Here is a 20,371-nt window from a genome sequence, read left to right on the forward strand (position 1 = left end):
GAGAATTGCATATGAAGACATAATAAATGCAACAAAAGATGATGACATCAAAATTGCATAGTGAGTGAATGTTACAATAGTGTTTATAGAGCGTGATTTTCCAATGAAAAATCGTGGCATTGGAGAAACTTCATCATGTTGAAGCAAGGACCCATCTTTTTTTACAAGAGCTTTTGAAACAAAGTGAAACAATCGACGAAAGTACAATTTAGAAGCATAAAGAAGTTCCATGGTTTATGCTTACTCAAGTGCCATGTATTTAGGGTTTATGATTACTTGATTGAAGGGGGAGTCTAATTTGTGTTTTGAAAAATAATTCCAATAGGGTCACACTTGCTTTGGTATTTTTTCCACACCACGTGATTGGAATGACTAGGATCTCTCTTTCTAAGTTGAAGGCTTGTTAATCAAAAGAAGATTGCTGAAAAAATTGGTCCACCACCTTTCCCTTACGATGGGTTAGAAATTTTTAGGGCCAAAAATCACCATAAAAGTGTTGTAAAGATCATGACTTTCCATGAACCGTTGATTACCAAAAGTCAACACACATGAAATCCGAAAAGACTTTGACTTCTTGACGGATGTTTGCAAGTTCTGTCCATGTTGCAAGCTTGTTTAAATCCTTTTCTTTTGGCAGGTATGCTAGTTTAAATTGTAAACTAATCATAAAATTCTTTAATTTAGAGATTGCATAAATAGAATATTTTGCTTGTAAAAAAATTTGTACTATGACTCCAAGAAACTTATCACCTAAATTACACTGCCTATTTTCCTTACTTGAAAATCCGTTTAGGCATATAATCTATCGTGGCTTATCAAAAGGTGTTATTGAGAGATTACTTCTTGTGGGCAAAATTTGTTAATTTCTTTATGATATTGAGAGATTATTTTGTGAAGAATTTGTGAGGGGTAAACACTATAAGAGTTGTTGGGCATAACTGGGATTGAGAAATATCGAGAGTGTTTGAGTGACTTAAAAATGGTTATAATATATGTTTTATCGATTGATCTATAGTGAAATATTGTCATGCACTCCTCACGTAGGTCATCCCGATAGAGTCATGTAAATTGATGTCCAATCTATATCTTTGCACTGTCTATTTTATTGTTCGATTACTTATTTCCGTGACACTAAGCTTGCTCTCATAGTAGAAAACGATGGATTGTCGATGGAGTTGAAGCAGAAAAAGTTGAGATATACCAAGTGAATTGAGTGATCAACCAACAATTTTCCACATTCCTAGACAAGAGCATATGAGTTATACTAAGTGGGACATCCTGTTGGAGGTAATAGGTTTGAGAGAGAAAAGATAGTTGCTTGAAGTATTACACCAAGAGACGCCAAGTTTGGAACGCTCAACAGTGTTACCTCCAAATAGTAGAAACCCTAGAATTTTTATATGCACGTTATTGAAGGCCCATATGGGCACTAAATAACTACGTTTTTTTATCGCTTTGTATGTGAACATATTATTTTGGACTATATTAATAATATATCCAACAATCTCCTCCTATGTTCACCATACATCACAATCCAATAAGGTAGTCAAGTAATGTTCATACAAATGTGAATCATCCACATTCAGTCCAAGACAATCAACTCGGATCGGTCAAAGAGTATTCTAGCAGGAAAGTATTAAACTAAATCATCATGTGCAAACTAAATAAGTGAATCATTATTATCATGAATCTGTTCTGAGATTAAAAATCCAAATCCCAAAATAAATCTCAGATTCAGTTCACAACCAATATATGCATATTAATGTCCACAAAATAGAAATAGCAAAATGCAAGTCTCAAGTGAATGGACTTCATCAAAATAGGCAACAACAAAAACCGTCAAGTCCCTACACGCTTTAAATGATATATATTCATTCATCAAGTAAGTCATCTTGGTCAGGATCCCACTCATTAAGCTCTCCTCCATCTCTGCCATCTCCCGTGGAATGTCAAATATGAATTTCATATTATCATGAATTCAATCATTTGAATAAAAAACTTAGCACAATTCCATCAAGCGGAGAAGAACATATATTGATGTCATAAAGCATCATAATATCATGTCATAAGCATCAAGCCAGTTTCATAAATTATGAACAAGACTTAAACAATGTGATTTACAAAGAGCCATTAACTTAAGTTTATTTGTAGGAGAATAACTATTGTCTAGTTTCAAAGAACAAGACCAATAGTCAAGTCACTTACAATAACCTAGTCATGTAATATCAAGTTTCAATTAAGAACAAGACAAATAGGCTTCTTCTGTAAACAATTGTTTCTATGTTTCAATTTGGAATGTCACAATTACTGATTCCTTAAAGTCAAATAATCTAGCATCAAGTTTGGAATGAGATCATTTAACCAAAAAGGATAGTCCATTCTAGTTGAATTGTATCATCAAGTTTGGAATGACACAATTTTTTCAGATAGAACATTTGAATTAGGTTAAAGTCATCTTCATCAAATTTGGAATGAGACAACTCACCCTCTTCAAATTAGTCAGCAACTGTGAACATCGATGAAACATATAAAATGTGCTTATCATTGTAGCTAATAAAGAAACATTTGATAATTCAAAACACATAATTAGAAGGTAAGTAAATGGTAGTTAAGACTTGCCTATATAGTCTTTTAACCCCGGTTCCCCCACTGTTTTGAATAATCAATCTTTAGGCATACCTTTGGTGAGAGTATCGGCTATGTTATCCTTCAATCTCACATCGATCAAGGTGATAACCCCTTGTTCTCTCAGATAATTCAACAATGCATGTCTCAGTCTCACATGTCTTCTTTTGAATTAAAGAGAGAATTCTTGACGACTTGGACAGCTGCTCGATTATCACAAAATAGGCTTAAAGAATTAATCTTTAGCCAAGTCAAAGGAATATCCATAATCAGATTTTTTATCCACTCTGCCTCTTCACCAGCTGAGGCTAAAGCAAAAAGTTCCGATTCCATAGACGACAATGCAATACAAGTCTGTCGTTTAGATTTCCAAGTAATAGCAGCTCCACCCAAAGTGAATACATACCCACTAGTGGACTTACTATTTCCAATATCTCGAGCACCATGAGGCATCAGTAATATCCATCCACAAAGCTGGAGGATAACCGGAATAATAAAGAGCATAATCTTTAGTACCTTTAAGGTATCTCATTAGCCTATTGAGGGCATCCCAATGCTCTTTACTAGGATTACTAGTAAAACGACTCAAAGATGCCAATTGTAAAGGCTATGTCGGTCTAGTGTAACTCATAGCATACATGAGACTATCAAGTAGTTTCGAGTACTTTAACTGATCCATGTTGGTTCCTTTATTAGGACTCAGTCTGTTATTATAATCACATGGTGTCTCACTCGGTTTACACTTATCTTATCCCCATGTAGAAAGTAGCCGCTCAATGTAATGAGTCCGGCTAAGGGAGATGACTTGCCGTTTTCATATCAAGAATGTTATTAGCAATATTAAGATCTTTCATGTCAAATTCTTTAACTAAAGTAGCTTTCATGTCACTAACTACAAAATGATTGGAACCAAGAATTAACATGTCATCAACATACAAACAAATGATGACTATCTTATTTGACATAGAACGATGGTAAAGGCATTTATCTCGAATAACTAGACCTAAAGCCATAACTCTTTACCACTTCATCAAATTTAAGATGCCACATCTTAGGTGCTTGTTTAAGACCATAGAGATTTATTTAATTTACAAACTTTGTCCTCAAGACCTTTCATAACATATCCTTCCTATTGTTCCATGTAAATTTCTCATTTAAATCCCCATTTAAGAAAGCTGTTTTTACATCCATTTGATGCACTACAAAGTGTTCAATAGATGCCAAAGCAAGAAGAATTCTTATAATTGATAGATGACACACGGTGAATAGACATCAAAATAGTCTATTCCACTCGTTGTTTATAGCCTTTAGCTACTAAACGTGCTTTTGTATCTGGCTATTGATCCATCACTATCCAGTTTCTTCTTCAACACCCATTTACAGCCTATAGCTTTAGCCCCTTTTGGCAAATTTACTAGTTGCCAAGTGTGATTCTGCAACAGAGAGCTCATTTCATCATCTATGGCTTCTGCCCACAGTAGAGATTCCCTATATCTCATTGCTTCCTGATAGGAGAATGGATCATCCTCAAGATGGTAAGCAACAAAGTCCTCACCAAAACTTTTGGGAATTCTCTCTCTTATAGATACTCTTACTGGAATTGGTTCAATAGCCAATTGTGTTGAATTAGTGTCAGAAGGGCCTATTTCAGATTCTACAGGAAATTCTGAAATCATATCTGTAGATCCAGAAACATTCAAGCCTTGATCTCTGATAAACTTGTTTTCAAAGAACACTGCATCTCTAGATTCTATCATTGTGTTAGTAGATAGATCTAAAAACCTATTTGCAGCGCTATCTTCTGCACTACCTAGATATACACAAGTAATAGTTCTAGATCCCACCTTAGGTTTCTTAGGATCTGGTATACTTACATAAGCAATACAGTCCCAAGTCTTAAGAGTATCATATCTACAAGGGCGCTTATGCCATATCTCATAAGGTGTCATGGACAACTTAGAGTGCGGCAACTGGTCAAGATGTGATTAGCGTTAGAACTGCTTCTCCCCAGTAGGAGGAAGGTATGCCAGCTGTAAGTAACATAGAGTTTAACATTTCAGTTAACGTTCTATTCTTATGCTCTGCAACACCATTTGATTGGGGTGAATAAGGAGCAAGTGGTTTCAAGTATTATACCTTCAAGCACAAAATTCCTTGAACCTTGACATAGTATATTCTCCTCCTCTATCACTCCTAAACCTCTTAATTTTCAAGTTGAGTTGATTTTCTACTCTAGACTTGAAAATCTTAAATTTTTCAAAAGCCTCATCTTTCGATTTCAACAAATAGACATGACAATATCTAGAAAAATCGTCTATGAATGTTATTAGATACTTCCGACCACCTTTAGTAATGTAATTTTTAAAATCACAAATGTCATAATGTATTAGCTCAAGAAGTAGTGTGCTTTTAGAAACCAATTTAAAGGGTTTTCTAGTGATTTTAGCCTGTGCACACACTTCACACTTATCAAATCGAATAGAAGTATCTAATGGAATGTTATGAGTTTTAGCTAAATGTTGCATTTTCCTATAATTCACATCTCCAAGTCTATTGTGTAGCAACTTTGGATCAATCAAAGTAGAATTCACATGGTTTATGCTATCAACATTTAAACTCAACCTATACATACCATTAACCATGAATGCACAACCAAAATAATATGAGTTAACAGATAAAGTTACTCTATCATTCATAGTTGAAAAAGACATACCGGCTTTATCAAGTAAACTCATAGATATCAAATTCTTCTTAAGTAAAGGTACTACTCTAACATGATTCAGAGTTAGTAATTTACCTGAAGAAAGCACCAAAGCATGAGTCACCTTTGCCTCACCACCATTGCAATTTTCCACAGTGTCTTTCAGTTCTGTGACATTAGTGAGTAATTTCTTGTCATTTGTAGCATGACAAGTAGCGCCACTATCCAACCACCACTCAGAAGAGATGCTGGCCTTTCCATTCTTCATCATTCCGATAAAGGCTTGAGGCTCAGATCCTCTAATTAGCATATTGGCCTCATTATGTGGTGTGTCATTATTTGGCTTCTTCGGCAACTTACACTCTGCTACCCAGTGACCCCACTTTCCACAATTATGGCACTTGCCCTTCTTCTTCTTTTTGAAGATAGTCTTTTTTGCCTCTAATCAAAGAGGGTTCACCTTTTTGGTGACTTGGACTTTTCTGAGGTTTATTGGAGTGTGAAACTAAGTTGGCAACTGACTTTTGTTGTCCCGCTTGTTCCAAACTCTTCCTAGTGATATTTTGATCCTCAATGTGAATATACCTCTTTAATTCATCCAGTCCCATCTGTACCTTCAGTCTGTGCATTTCAGTCTTGAAAGAACTCCATTCAGTTGGCAGTTTACTCAACACAAGACCGACAAAGAGATTATCGGACATATCAGAATTATCATCTTTCAACTTGTTCCTCATGTTCTCAAATTCAACTAGCTGAGAGGTGATGCTTGAATTCATAGTGAATTTAAAGTCAAAGAATTTCTCTGCTATGAGAGTTTTAGATAGCCCCTCTTGTTTTTTGGAATTGAGTATTCAAGTGATCCCATATCTCTTTCGCCGTCTTATACTCACTATAAGTCATAGCCAGATTAGGATTTAGAGAGTTCAACAAGTAATCTCTACAAAAATCCTCATCTTTGTTCCATTGATATTCATTCACATCTTCATGGTAGATGCAAAATCGCTCAATACAAGATAGAATATGTCACGTTCTTTCATGCCAAATTGAACATGTAATTTCCAGCCATGAAATTCAGTAACATCAAAAGATTGCAACTTTATAATATCATAGGAACTACGCTTTGCCATTTTAATCAAAGCAAAGTGTTAGAAATAGTGCACCTTGAAGTCCTCAGAGCAACAAAGTTGAATAACTCCCCTAATCTTGATCAAACCACTCTGTAGGGATGGAATTTGCCAAAACAAACCCCAAAAACAGATCTGGAGCGCCCAAAAACCTTAAGATGGACTGCCTTTGTCGCTGAAACTCGCTGAAAAATTTCGCCCCCCGAAATTCGCTAGAAATTTCGTCCTCGAAATTCGCTAGAAATTCAGATGGAAACTTCCGGGTGCTGTAACTTCTTTCGACTTCTGATTGACGCGAGTGACCACTCAAAACGTTCATATCGATAAGTAGATCAAAGCCCAAGTGGTTTCACCCTCTAAAATTGGCTATAATTTTTTGGGTTTTTGAATCAAAGATTTCGGTCACCCGAATCTTCAAACTCAGATCCCGGCCAATATCACCGTCGAAATCGAAAGTAAATTACAGCCGCGAGTTCGTCTTGACGAAATCTTCAAGAAGACACTTTACTCGCTCAAATCCGACACACGAACTTAATACTTCAAGATTGTTGGAGGTAATAGGTTTGAGAGAAAAGATAGTTGCTTGAAGTATTACACCAAGAGACGTCAAGTTTGGAACGCTCAACAATGTTACCTCCAGCGTAGGAAACCTAGAGTTTTTATATGCACGTTATAGGGCTTTCTCGCCCATATGACCCAAATAACCATGCTTTTACTTATTGGGCTTGTATGTGAACATATTATTTTGGACTATATTAATAATATATCCAACACATCCACCACTGTGCGATGACCTTTCCCCATTGTGATGGCGGATGACTCGAGCACTAAAAATTCACAAAATCAGACTCAGCGTTATTCTCACGAAACATCTGTTCCAATCCGTCTAGTTCATACGAAATTTCTGTGCTCGGTGCTATCTCCTTGTCTCGCTCCTCAAAACTAAATTTCTGCGTCCGCCAAATGAAGTCAAAAAAGGCATCCACTTTTGTCTTTGGCCGTGCGTCTCCTGCGGTGCGGTGATGTGGTCCGTGTCGATCCGACGACTTCTCCGACTCCGACTCTTGAGTGCGAGCGTGCACGACGAAGACCCCCAACTGCTGAACGCGTGCCTGGTTTTACACGCACTAGGCTAGGCTGCATCAAAATCCAAAGTGGAAATCAACAACTCCCATCTTCTATTGTGGAGTTTTAAGCTACCCGCTATTTAAATTTGTCCTCTCTCTGAAATAGGATCTCGAGCTACCGGACCGGTTTGATCCAACATAACCATGTTCTAGTCGTGCCGTGACACTTGGCTCTCTCGAGTAAACCGATCAACACTCACGGTGGTGTCGAATTCATTGATGTTTGTTGGGTTGTCGGAGAATTGGGAACCGGAAATCGAAATGAAGAGAGCTAATTCGGTATCATTGTCTTCTCCCTACTTCATGGGAACTCGAATTGAAAAGAAAGAGCGTGCAGCATACCGTCTTTCTAAAATTTCTGAGCACATCCCATGGACATGCTTTGGAAGAGATCAGGAACCTTCTTCGGATTAAAGTAATCAAGCGAGTCGAGGTCTAATGCCATGAATGAGGAGCGAATTAAGGACGAAAGTGGGGGTGTCAATCTGTGTCGACGGCCAGTGTTCATGCGGTGTCATGCTAAGGGGATACTCTTAAATTAATTGGCCGGAATATGATCCGTGTAATCAATAGGTAATCCGGCCCCAACCCACATGACTCTATTAAATTAAATAGGTCAAGCTAGGCCAGTCCAATCCGAATGTTACACAAAGAATCCGAATAACTTTTTTAAGCTAAAATCCAGTTCATGTGGCTTTTACTCAAGAAAATTGATGTGCTTATATGGTTATTCACCCGAGACCTACTAATTTTAATAAAATGTGAAATTTTAATATATGATAATAGTGATTTATTCCGATTGTGTGTAGTATCATCATCAATAACACAGAATTGGGGAAAAAAAACTAAGATTAAACTCCTTGACTAGCCCCATTCCTCCATCTTTGGTCAATTTAACAAGCTCGAGTGTTCTTGAGTCCAATCCCGCCTCTTGGCTTGGACTGTGCCATCCCAGTGGAAATAGGAGATTTGACTAATCTCCCTTGTCTAGATTTGAGCTCGAATGACTTCAATGAGAATTGAATAAAGTTTGGTAAGTCACCTTTCCCTTACAATGGGTTAGAATTTTTTTAGGGTCAAACATCACCGATAGAAATGTCGTGTAGAAAGTTTGGTAAGACAAACCTTTCCTTTACGATGGGTTAGAATTTTTTGAGGGCCAAACATCACCAATAGAAGTGTCGTGTAGACCACGACTTCCCATGAACCATCGGCCACATCCAAAAGTCAACACATACGAAGCCCCAAAAAAATCTTGACTTCTTGATGGATGCCTACAAGTTCCTTCATATCCATGCCTGTTTACATTCTTTTTCTTTTCTGCAGCAAGGCGTCGTTGGTAGCTACTCCAATAGGTGGTCTTTTCTAGAATTATTTGCCACGAAAATCACCTGTTGGAATGTCAAAGGTAATGGTCAGAGAAAATTTTTGAATTTGAAACTCATGGCCTCATCTTCATTGCAAGGCCATTTCTTCCTCCCCCGAGCTTGAAGAACCCGTCTCTTTTTCGCCGATTCTTGGAGTTTCGTTGTCCCTAGATGCTCGAACGAGAACTGGAGCTCATGAAGACGAACGGGAGGCTAAAACAAGGAACTCTGTTTCTCCATCGAGAAAATTGAGCTTTGCTTTGGAGAAATAGAGCTCTTTCAGCGAGAGAGAGAGAGAAGTTCCCCCAATTTTAAATGAAGCGTTATTGTGCTGCTCATTTTGCCTAGTTAGACGAAGAATATTTGACATTAGACTTCAATATCTCTTATTAAACAAAAAAATCAGAGTCAAAGTTTAATTTAAAATGCCACGTAGGAAGAATTGTTGGAATTTGTCGTCAGAGACACTTATCCTTTTCGATTGATGTAGTACTCAACTAATCGCTGATAATAATTTGGTATTAAGGTGAGCGCTGCATAAAAATCATGATATTTTTAATATATTTTTTTTAAAATTAAAGTAACATGTGTTTCCCAACAATATTCAAACAAAAAAAGGTGCTACATGTGAGACTGAGGTTATCTAAAAAGTTAAAATTCAAAGGGATCTTGTGAGCATGTTTCATGGAATGCAAAGTGTGGATTGGATCCGCACTAAAACCACGGGCCCCTCCGTCTGATGATCACATCATTTGTCTCGTTCGGGGAGACTTTCAAGTCTTTTATGTCCACTCAAGTTATTTTCTTATGGATCACCCTTCTTCTATTTATCACGGCAAACTTAGGCTCTCCTTTCCCAAGCAAGAAGAGGTCCTCTCTCTCTCTCTCTCTCTCTCTCTCTCTCAATCAAGGATGAATCTTGTAAGCAAACCCATCGGCTTACATGTTTGTCAGCTGATGACTGCAGCTACATGGATTGTTATTGTGCTGGCTCTCTCCACAACTTCCTTGCCCTTGCCACCAAAATAGAGGCAGATGCTCTTCGTCGCAGTGGGTGGTGGCCTTCCTCCATTACAAGCAACACTTCCGTGTCGCATTGTACGTGGCTTGGCATTTCATGCGACGATTCTGGAAGCATTGTTGAAATAAACATATCACGAGACTACTACTTCTCCTGCTATTTAAGCAGCATGAATTACTCTCTACTCCCGAATCTCTCCTCTCTTCAGCTATCTGGTAAATGCCTCAGCGATATTATTCCTCTTCAAATATGTGCACTCCCAAAGCTCGAGGCACCTCGACTTGTCCTTCAATTATCTAATCGGTGAGTTGCCTCTGTGTCTCCAAAATCTCACCACGTTAGAAGTAATTGACATTCATAATAATCGAATCAATAGTCGAATCCCTCCTAAATTGGGAAATTTGAAGAGATTGATCTACCTAGATCTCGGTTTCAATAGGCTAAATGGCATGATCCCTACGACTCTAGCAAAATTGAAGAACTTGGCTCAACTCTATTTGCGAGGGAACTTCTTCAATGGATCCATTCCTTTGGAAATAGGAACTTGACAAACTTGGCATATCTAAGTCTGGGAGATAACGGATTCAGTGGATATATCCCATCAGAAATAGGTAATTTGAAAAGGTTGATCTACCTAGATCTCAGTGTCAATTTGCTAGATGGCAAATTCCCTACGACTCTAGTGAAATTGAAGAACTTGGCGCAACTCTATTTGCAACATAACTTTTTCAATGGATCCATTCCTTCGGAAATAGGGAACTTGACGAACTTGACGAACTTGACATATCTAAATATGAAAATAAACGCATTCAGTGGATCTATCCCATCAGAAATAGGTAATTTGAAAAGGCTGATCTACTTGGATCTGAGTTATAATGAACTTTGGGGGACAATCCCGATGACTCTTGGTCACATAGATGACATCGACTTGTCGTCTAATCATCTCACGGGAAAAATTCCAGATAACCTGGCCCACGTTCCTTATAAAGCTTTCATAGGCAATGAAGGTTTGGAAAAGACTTATGGTTCTAGAAGAATGTCTAGGGTTGTATTTGTGATAATACTTATACCACTAATTGCTATATCATTCATTTCCTATATATATATTTTTGAGGCCTTTCATCTTATTTCGGCATAGAATGAAGAGCACTCAATCGAGATGATAGAAAAAAAATGGAGATTTCTTGTCATTATGGAATTATGATGGGAGAATTGCATATGAAGACATAATCAATGCAACGAAGACTTTGACATCAAATATTGCATTGGAACTGGTGGATATGGTAGTGTCTATAGAACGCAATTGCCTAATGGGAAAATCGTGGCATTGAAGAAACTTCACCATCATGAAGCAGATGACCCATCTTTCGACAAGAGCTTCCGAAATGAAGTGAAGCACTTGACTGAAGTACGGCATAGAAGCATAATTAAGCTCTATGGTTTTTGCTTACACAAGCAATGTATGTTCTTGGTTTATGAGTACATGGAAAGGGGGAGTCTATTTTGTGCTCTAAGAGATGACGTTGAAGCGATGGAACTAGATTGGTCTAAAAGACTCGTCATTGTATGGGATATGGCACATGCCTTGTCTTACCTGCACCACGATTGCGCTCAACCGATCGTTCATCGAGACATATCTAGCAACAACATTTTGCTAGACAACACTATGCAGGCTTTTTATCAGATTTTCGGCACAGCAAGACTCCTAGAACCTAATTTCTCATCTAATCTCACTGCAAATATCGCAGGCACCCGTGGATATATAGCACCAGGTAAGCAACAATCGTCCATATTTTTGTGGAACGTTATTACTGGATGCACTTAGCTAGATCAATATACTAAACACCCCTCATGCGGTAATAACATGATGACGCTTCAGCATACTTACATATTTATCATTTGATGATGCACTAACTAAGATTGTGAACTTTGTTTCGAGCCTCATCTAATCTACGACCTTTTGTTTTTTTTAAGAGCTCGCTTACACTTGGGTCATCAATGAGAAATGTGACGTATACAGCTTTGGGGTGGTAGCAATGGAAATAATAATGGGTGAGCATCCTGGTGAGATCATCTCAATGATGTCCCCTCTCTTCAGAGAAGATATTATGCTACATCAAGTATTTGATCCACGCTTGCCAATTCCAAGAGAGAATTCTATTGCAAGAAGTATCATTCTGGTAGTTTTTCTAGCGCTTGCTTGCTTAAATAGCAATCCAAAGTTGCGACCCACGATGAAACAAGTTTCGGAAGCTTTTCTAGCTCCAAAACTAGCGTTGGCGAAGCCCTTCTATTCTATCTCACTTGCGCAGCTCCTAGGAAATAATCGAGGACTATGGTGGGAAGGTGGATCGACAGAAAATTCTTCAAGCCCACAGGAAGAACAAGGATCATGAGGTACTTGTCCCAAAACAAGCAAATAAGTTTCACCAAGTGAAGAGTCGGTTGATGAAATGATGCTGCAAATTGGCGAACATGGTTGAGGTCATGAAGTATGCGGCCCTTGCAATTTTTAAGTCATGTTAATTTTTTTTATACTAGCTAGGCTAAAATTTTCCTAGGTAACCATTACCAAGTAGTGAGAAGCATTTATCAAATGGTCGTTTATATTTCTGTCTTTTTAGTAAGATCGAAACGTGTGATGAGTGATAATGTGTTGTTGTTACCATGAATGCATGGCTTGTTAAGGAAATTCGCTACGTATTTGGAGGATCGTTTCTCTTTAGTTGAAGACGGCAAATTTCAAAATTGATGTTTCCTTCACATTAGCTAAAGATCAGACATCACATAAACAACAGAAGACCAAGACTTCTCTTGATTGTGTAGACGACCCATGTACATGAAAATGAAGCTCAATTACATTAGACTTTGGAATTGGGTACTCGACCAAGACCTTGACTTCTTGAACGTGTCCTAATTTGACACATAACCTGTTTAAATTCTAATCAAATCACCATTAATTAACCTTGATATTTACGAGAAGGGGCTACCGGCCACCGCACAATTATCATGTTGCAGAAATTCATCTTCTCTGATTATCGGCAATGTGTACCTTTCCATTGTAACAGAAACAAATAATCTATTGTAAATTTTATTCCTTGAAACTATTTTTCCTTTTTTGGTCAGATTCCTAGAAACTAATTTATGTCTACATAAATATGTCAATGCAAGTATTCTAGTACTGTCCTTAATGAGTGCCGCTTGGATTTGTAATTAACAAGACGTTGCTCGTTTTTCTCGCAATGAGAAGTTCTCTTACGCTTTTCACTCGTCATGCTTCCAACTAAGATTCTTCCATTTCCTTAGCGCTCGCCCTTTTTACGAGTCTTAATGTTACAAATCAGCAGTGTAACTATTCCTATTAAGTATTTCTTTTGAAGATCATCAGCATTATCATCATCATCATCGTCATCATCTTTCAAAATTGCAATAATTGTCGATTGCATAGGAAATACATCCCTATGTGCATAACAGCGACAAAGAGGAATTTTCAACTATTGCAAAATCCAGGTATATCATACATTCTAAATAATAAGAATGTAGAGAATTTCGTATTTCTTGTCCAGAAGAGGACAATTCAAATGAAACAGGATACATAACTTTGGCCAGCCGTTAGTTTTTGTTTTTTCACGCTTACCAACTCTTTTCTTAGTACGGAATAGTAGAATTGTACCCGTCGTAGCATTGTGATTCTGTGAGGACGTAAAATGCAGAGAAATAATATTTGATACATGTTAAACTTTCTTCATATTATGCTATAGGAGTGAGAAGCAGTTTATATAGGACATTGCTTTATTTTTTAGTCTTTCCAATAAGATTAAAATGCATTATCAATAGGCAATGTATCAAGAAATAATGAGACTCATACTAACCCATACAAATTTCCTGTAGTGTAAATGGTTCGATTAATGATGGGTATAACTCATAATTTTAAGGCCAAACATCACCAAAAGTCCATAAAGACCATGACTTCTTGTGAACCAATGCGATACATAGCGGTCCAGAAAATCAACATTTGAAACCCCAAAAGACCCATTACATGTCGAGAAAATATCAAGTGGTTCTAGATGCCGGGGAGAACCTGGGGACACAATTCACCACAAACTAAATTCAATCCAGGATCAATTTTTCTCCTGAAATTAAATCAATCGAAATTCTCTTAACTTCAGTAACAATTAGCAATATATAACCTCACAATATGCAAATATAATGCCGAAATAATAAGTAAGCAAAGTGAATAACGACAACATGGATTTAATATGGAAAACCCAATATTAGAAAAATTACGAACCGCTAAAAAATATCTATTAATCACCAAGAATAGAAGGATATACAAAGTATTTTTTCTCTAGTTACACATTAGAGACTCAACATCAATATTATAACCATATTTTCTTATCACACAAGTGGATAAATAAATTTGGAGTAAGAAAATTCTAATTGTGATTGGAGAATTCGGAAGCGATGCTTAACAAACGAAACCAATCACCTCATAGCTCTCGGTTTCACGAAAAACATACTCAAATTTGAGTCAATTCTGTCAACGTTTGGCCTTCGAATCAAGGCCATAAAGATTCAAGCCTTTTTCTTCCTCTTATCCACGAACGCCTTCGGGAGCTCTCTGTTTTCTCGCCTTCCTTCACCGCTGCCCTTTACCTTTTTTGGGCACACTTTGTTTTCTCTCTCCTTACTTGCCGACACACGTAGGAAGCCTTCTCTCTTTTTAACTTGTTTTTTTTTTTTTTACGTTTCTTCTCTTCAATTTATTTCTTCTTATTTTTTTCAATGTTAGCTAGCCCCACGAACGAGGCATACGCAGCCAACAATCTCTCCCTCTGCCTCATGTGAAGATCTATCATGCCCACTTATCTTCTACAAGAAAAGTTATGCCACAAGCAATGCTTTAGTGTTGATACCTAAATTTTTGTATAAAAAATAGATTAATTTTACGCAAAAAAGAATGAAATAAAATTACATAGCATATAATTTTAGACGTATTTGATATATTTAGTAAAATTTTTATATATTCAAACGATATATTCCGAGAGGTATATTCGTTAAAAATTGAAAGATTTCGATGAAATGTTTCAAATGTGATATATATATTTGGCGTTAATCTTTGGGTAATATGTATTTTCGACATAATAAAAAAAACATTAGATCTTTCAATTGTTGATAGGCGTGAATAAAGGAAAGAAAATGAAATGAAATCGTGAAAATTATACCTTGACCGCACGAGATGCAATCAAAAAGAAGAAGGAAATTTTGCTTCTTCTATATGTGGGCTCAATTTCATTGTATATAAAAGGGGGGCTTTTCTCGTACGAGGGAAGAAGAATTCGCAAAAAAAAAAAAAATTCGTGGAAAGAGCAAGCGTGAGAGAATTCGTGAAAGTGAGAAGAAAGAAAAAAAAAAAGGAGAGAGGAAACCTGCAGAAGAAAAGAAAGGGAAAAGTCAGCAAAAAAAAAAACATGAGAAAAAGTGCAGAGAAGAAGTGACGTGAGAGACAAGTGAGGAGAGAGGGAAAAGAAAAAAGAAAAAAAAAAAGGAAAAGGAAAAAGAAGGGGAGTCTTCTTCTTCTTCAGCAAACCGGCGTTTGACGTCCACGCTTCAAGTCCAAACCCCGGCAGTTAGTTAGCTAAACATCCTACGGGCCAACGCTCGGGCCCCAACCCAAAGGCACTAAAACAAATTCCCTCCGGCCCAGCACTAGCCGCGGGCTACCGAGACCGGGCCGGACCGGGGAAGGGCCCAGTGGGAAAAGGGGCCGTTCCAGGCCCGCTTTCGGGCCGTATCTGACCGCCATATCGAGCTTCCGTTTCCGTTTGAGAAAGCGTCTCGAGAAAGGACGGGGACTTTTTATCTCCTCCGAGGTTTCTGGCTCTTCTTCTTACAGCCGGCGGAGAAAAAACGATTCAACTCATTGACTGCAGAATCGACAGTCAAATGGTTAAAGACCAATCCGCATGTTCCACATTTATTGCTGTCCTCGCATGTGAAAGAGAGAGAGATCCGGTGGAGATTAGATTAGATTATATGAGATATACACCTATAATCCTGTTAAAAAAAAAAACCATCTATAATCTTAGGTTGCATAATTAAAGGCAACGCCTAGAGAAAACATCATTATGATATATGTTCATATGGATTTTGATATGACAAGTTGTGTTTTCATTTCCACGCCATATGAACATTTTACAATATACTTTTTACCACACTTCTTCTTATATCATCATAAAGTTTATGAACAACACGCTAAAATGCGGATAGAGATCCTAAAATATTAATACTTCATTATCTTGAAAAGAAAAAATGCCCTTAGATTTAGAGGGAACACCCGACAAATCGAACTCGAAATCGAAATCGAAGCCCGAACCCTAACCCTAACCCTAACTCCACTCCAACCTTTGCTGATGTCAGCAATTGGGCTCTCTCCCTATAGGTGAGGTCGCGTGCTATTTTAAATCGTGCTATTGCAAAACCTGCCCCCGCATTATTATACGACGCGAGTGTGTTTGAGCAGTTAGAGATGGCTCGCGATGGCGGAACTCTCTGTTCACATCAGGCAGCAGGCTACAGCCTTCGGGGTTCTTGTGGGTGAGTGTATGGTCCCGTTGTTATGGGCAACCTGGTGCGGTTCTTCTCTGGAGATCAAATCGAACTTCACATCAGGAGCTGTATATTAACAAAACCTCGACACGAGCACCCACATACATGCTCGGTGATGGATGCAAGAGAGAGAGAGAGAGAGAGACTGGAGCTTATTGAAGGAACTGTAGGACTGGAACATACGTCTACTACGCAGGTCCTGGAAAAATTGTTGAATGCGAGTCTGTGCATGAGACCTGCTAATGAGTGATGTGATGAGCCATATCTTAGAGAGATTACTTGCACGACTCTTACGTACAAAAAAAGGTTCACAACTTTTCCATAACGTTTCACCAACAATAAATCCTTTTTGACTAAATGAAAATATATAATAGTTTATAGATATAATCTTCCGGGACGCTTCTATGGGGGAAAAAATAAGGAACAGTCTGGCAACAGAGTCAAAATTAGATTGCTAACAATGATGCTTTGCAAGCTAGCATGGGAAAACTGATATAGCCAATTGAAAGAAGTTTGTGATTTTGGACATTTAAAACTGATATTGCCAATCAAAAGAAGTTTGTGATTTTGGACATTTTGGGCACAAAATGAGACTGACATTCTCGATTGTCGATTAATCTAATAAAATTGAAGGTGAGACCCGGTTATATCTTTTAATAACGATAATTATGAAATCACTTTTTTCGTGCCCAATCTATCTAATCATGTTGTTGAGTCTCCCGAGACGAGGCTTTTTATATATACTCAATAGAGATCGATTCATTTCTCTTGACATCTCTTATATGTATTTTACTATAAATAAGCTGGTTTAAAAATTTATTTGTACTAGATAATTATTCTGTTCTAGCGGTGGCCAATCTTGACCTCTCCTTTTTTACTCTTCTCCTTGTTCTTAATACCTTATGCGTGGCTAGTTTTGTGGTCATCCCATGATGATAACACGTAGAACAGCAACTCTCGCATTTACCATCTGGAAGGTTCTCTGGTCTTGCCTAGTTATAATGCACAGAGGGCTCCGACAGATTCAGTCTCACATTATCGTACTCTACTTCATGTCATACGAGGGAGTCCTCTGACCAAACGTCTCTAGTGACTACAGGGGGAGAGAGAGGAATGAGAACGACAATCATCGCATTCCGACACCTGCATCGGTCGAAAACAAGCACTAAAAATGTCTGGATCAATGCCGGCATGATGGAAATCTTATGTTAGCTGGAAGAGAATCAGTTCTTTTTCACGGTGTTCCAATGAAATCGTGTTCTCACTGCAGCCGCCGAGCCCGGTCAAACGTATTGATCATAAAATAATATTATTCAGCTGACAAAACAACACCCGAATGACGCAGGATAAGCCTCTGGCAATTTCTTGAAGAGAACCATTTTATACGATGCCCATGTTTCCCATGGAACTGCGGAAGCTTTCCCAAGTTAGATTGTGATCTGGGCAATTCTTTCTCCAGAGTACGAGGTATGAAGTTCGCCGATCTCGCTCTATCTTTTGCTGCTATTTTCTCTCACAGCAATCTTTCTGGGGTTCCATGAAATCCCTCAAGGGTCGAGACATGGAGGTCATCTTTGGCTTTACTCAAGTTTCTGCCTCTGCACGGTGAAAATGAAGCAGAACCCTTTCCTTTCACCTGTATTCTGCATTAGCACCCAAACTATATGATTTTTCTCATCTGCTGCTGCATAATGAGGAAAGAATGCAGCATTTCTTAGCCTTAAATGGTTGTGGAGGTTAGAGATATCTAAGGGATCTTCTGCATCTGTTAGGACGGTGCCGGTATTTCTTGAATTGTGCATTTCCCTGATTGTGCAATGATCGATATAATTATTTTGAGTGCCTGTCACTACCTCATATACTCTTCAGTATAAAGCATGCAGAAATCACACAATTTTTCTCTTTTGCACATTTTTTTATCTGGTGTTTGATTGATCTAGTGGCTTTGCAGAGATGGAACCAACTGCGAAACTGGTCTCCAAGGGTCCATCGGGGTTGTTGCAGAGTGATGAACTATACAATGTAAAGTCTCTCTTTCTCTATTTTTTTTTATGTTTTTTCTGTTTGCAGCAATTTCTTCTGTTGAATGAAGTTACTGTAACAGTTTGAGAATGTTCTAAGTTGTTGTTTTGTCATGGCAGTATGTGCTGATGACTAGCGTGTACCCCAGAGAAGCAGAGATTCTGAAGGAGCTCAGAGATGCTATTGCAAACCATCCACAGTAAATTCTATTTCATACTCATTACTCAATTCCACATTCATTTTCATTGATTTCCTTTGACTATGACTTCAGAATGATTCCGCTTCGACTTAGAGTGTATGAACATGTTCATTAGTCACTTTCAAACCCGGACATTCGTGTCACGATGATGATTAATTGAGTAAATCCGGCATAACCATAGAATTCAATGACCGAAGGCGGTTATCCACGTACTTAAAACCAGAGTGTCTTTAAGTTCGTATGTTCAGTGTTGATGGGAATCTTACTGAACAGGTCCTACTTTGCGACTGCGCCGGATGGGGTCAGTTCATGGCGCTGCTCCTGAAGCTATTGAACGCAAAGAAGACTATTGAGGTCGGCGTCTTCACTGGATACTCTCTCCTCCTCACGGCTCTCACGATTCCGCAAGATGGCAAGGTCTGCCATCTCTCGCTTGCAAAAAGGAAAAAATTTGGAAGTCTATTTGTCAAGCTAGAATTAATCTGCACAATGTTTCCACCGCAGATCATAGCGATCGATGTAGACCGAGAAGCATATGAGATCGATTGCCGTTTATCAAGAAGGCCAATGTCGAACACAAGATCGACTTCGTTGAATCGCAAGCTTTGCCCGTCCTCACCAAATTACTAGAAAACGTGAGTGTAACTTTTCTAGTAAAGTAATCCTCATTTGAACTTGTGCAATGAAAATGACATCTTTTGAGCTTGTTAGACTCTCAACAATCTCATCTTGCTTCTCTTTTGCGTATCAGCAAGAAAATGAAAGCAGCTTCGACTTTGCATTCGTCGATGCTGACCGGGCAAACCTGAAGAACTATCACGAGAGGCTACTAAGGCTGGTGAGGGTTGGGGGTGTGATCATGTATGACAACACTCTCTGGGGAGGCACTGTGGCCTTGGCTGACCCATCCTCCGCTCACCCAATGAGGCAATTCGCATGGAAGGACACGATCGAGTTCAACAAGATGATAGCGGGCGATCCTCGGGTCGATATATCTCAAGTTGCGCTGGGTGATGGGATGACGATCTGCAGGCACATATATTGATGCCTTTTGATCAAATTTATGGCATACATCAAAATAAGCACTCGTTCCTCAATCTTTTGAGATTGGAGCACAATAGTTTCTAATACAGATTGTGACTCTGTTGTGTTATGACCTTTTGAATGCTTTCAATAAACTTCAGACGATTGTTCACCCACTGAAAGACCGTTCTTGTCAATTTCTTTAATCTACACTACCTAGTCCCTGTGTTAGGATTAATTCTGGTTGGTCGTTCCATTTGACGCATGGATGACGACAAGTCTTCAGCATCTGTATCTTCTGCTCTGCTTTCTTTACAGGATGAAGGCTTTATTTGATTTGGGCTTAAGGCCCATCCGCCAAAGTTGGGCCCAGAAAGCCCGGCCCACGGGAATAAGGCCCGTGGAAAGAGGGAGGTATAAAAAGGGAGGAGAGAGAGAGAGAAGACGTTGGTTGAAATCAGAATTCACGTCGTCTCTCTCCGCGCGTATTCTCTCTCAAAAGACAAAAGATAAGAACAGCATACGGCTTGTTCTTCCTCCCTTCAAGGCTTCA

General features: G+C 38.4%; 1 protein-coding gene and 1 pseudogene across 1 annotated transcript; both read left to right on the forward strand.

Moving 5' to 3' along the window:
• The first annotated feature begins 10,863 nt into the window (after window positions 1-10,863).
• On the forward strand, window positions 10,864-12,669 carry LOC120292049 (MDIS1-interacting receptor like kinase 2-like). Its single transcript, XM_039309910.1, has 3 exons — window positions 10,864-10,972; window positions 11,210-11,737; window positions 11,940-12,669. The coding sequence occupies exons 1-3, from the start codon at window positions 10,864-10,866 to the stop codon at window positions 12,359-12,361; spliced, it is 1,059 nt and encodes a 352-aa protein (XP_039165844.1). The 3' UTR covers window positions 12,362-12,669.
• Window positions 12,670-17,965: 5,296 nt separating this feature from the next.
• LOC104438179 lies at window positions 17,966-20,024 on the forward strand (annotated as a pseudogene).
• Window positions 20,025-20,371: the final 347 nt, after the last annotated feature.

Source organism: Eucalyptus grandis, chromosome 3 (assembly GCF_016545825.1).
Source record: "Eucalyptus grandis isolate ANBG69807.140 chromosome 3, ASM1654582v1, whole genome shotgun sequence".
Lineage (NCBI taxonomy): Eukaryota > Viridiplantae > Streptophyta > Magnoliopsida > Myrtales > Myrtaceae > Eucalyptus > Eucalyptus grandis.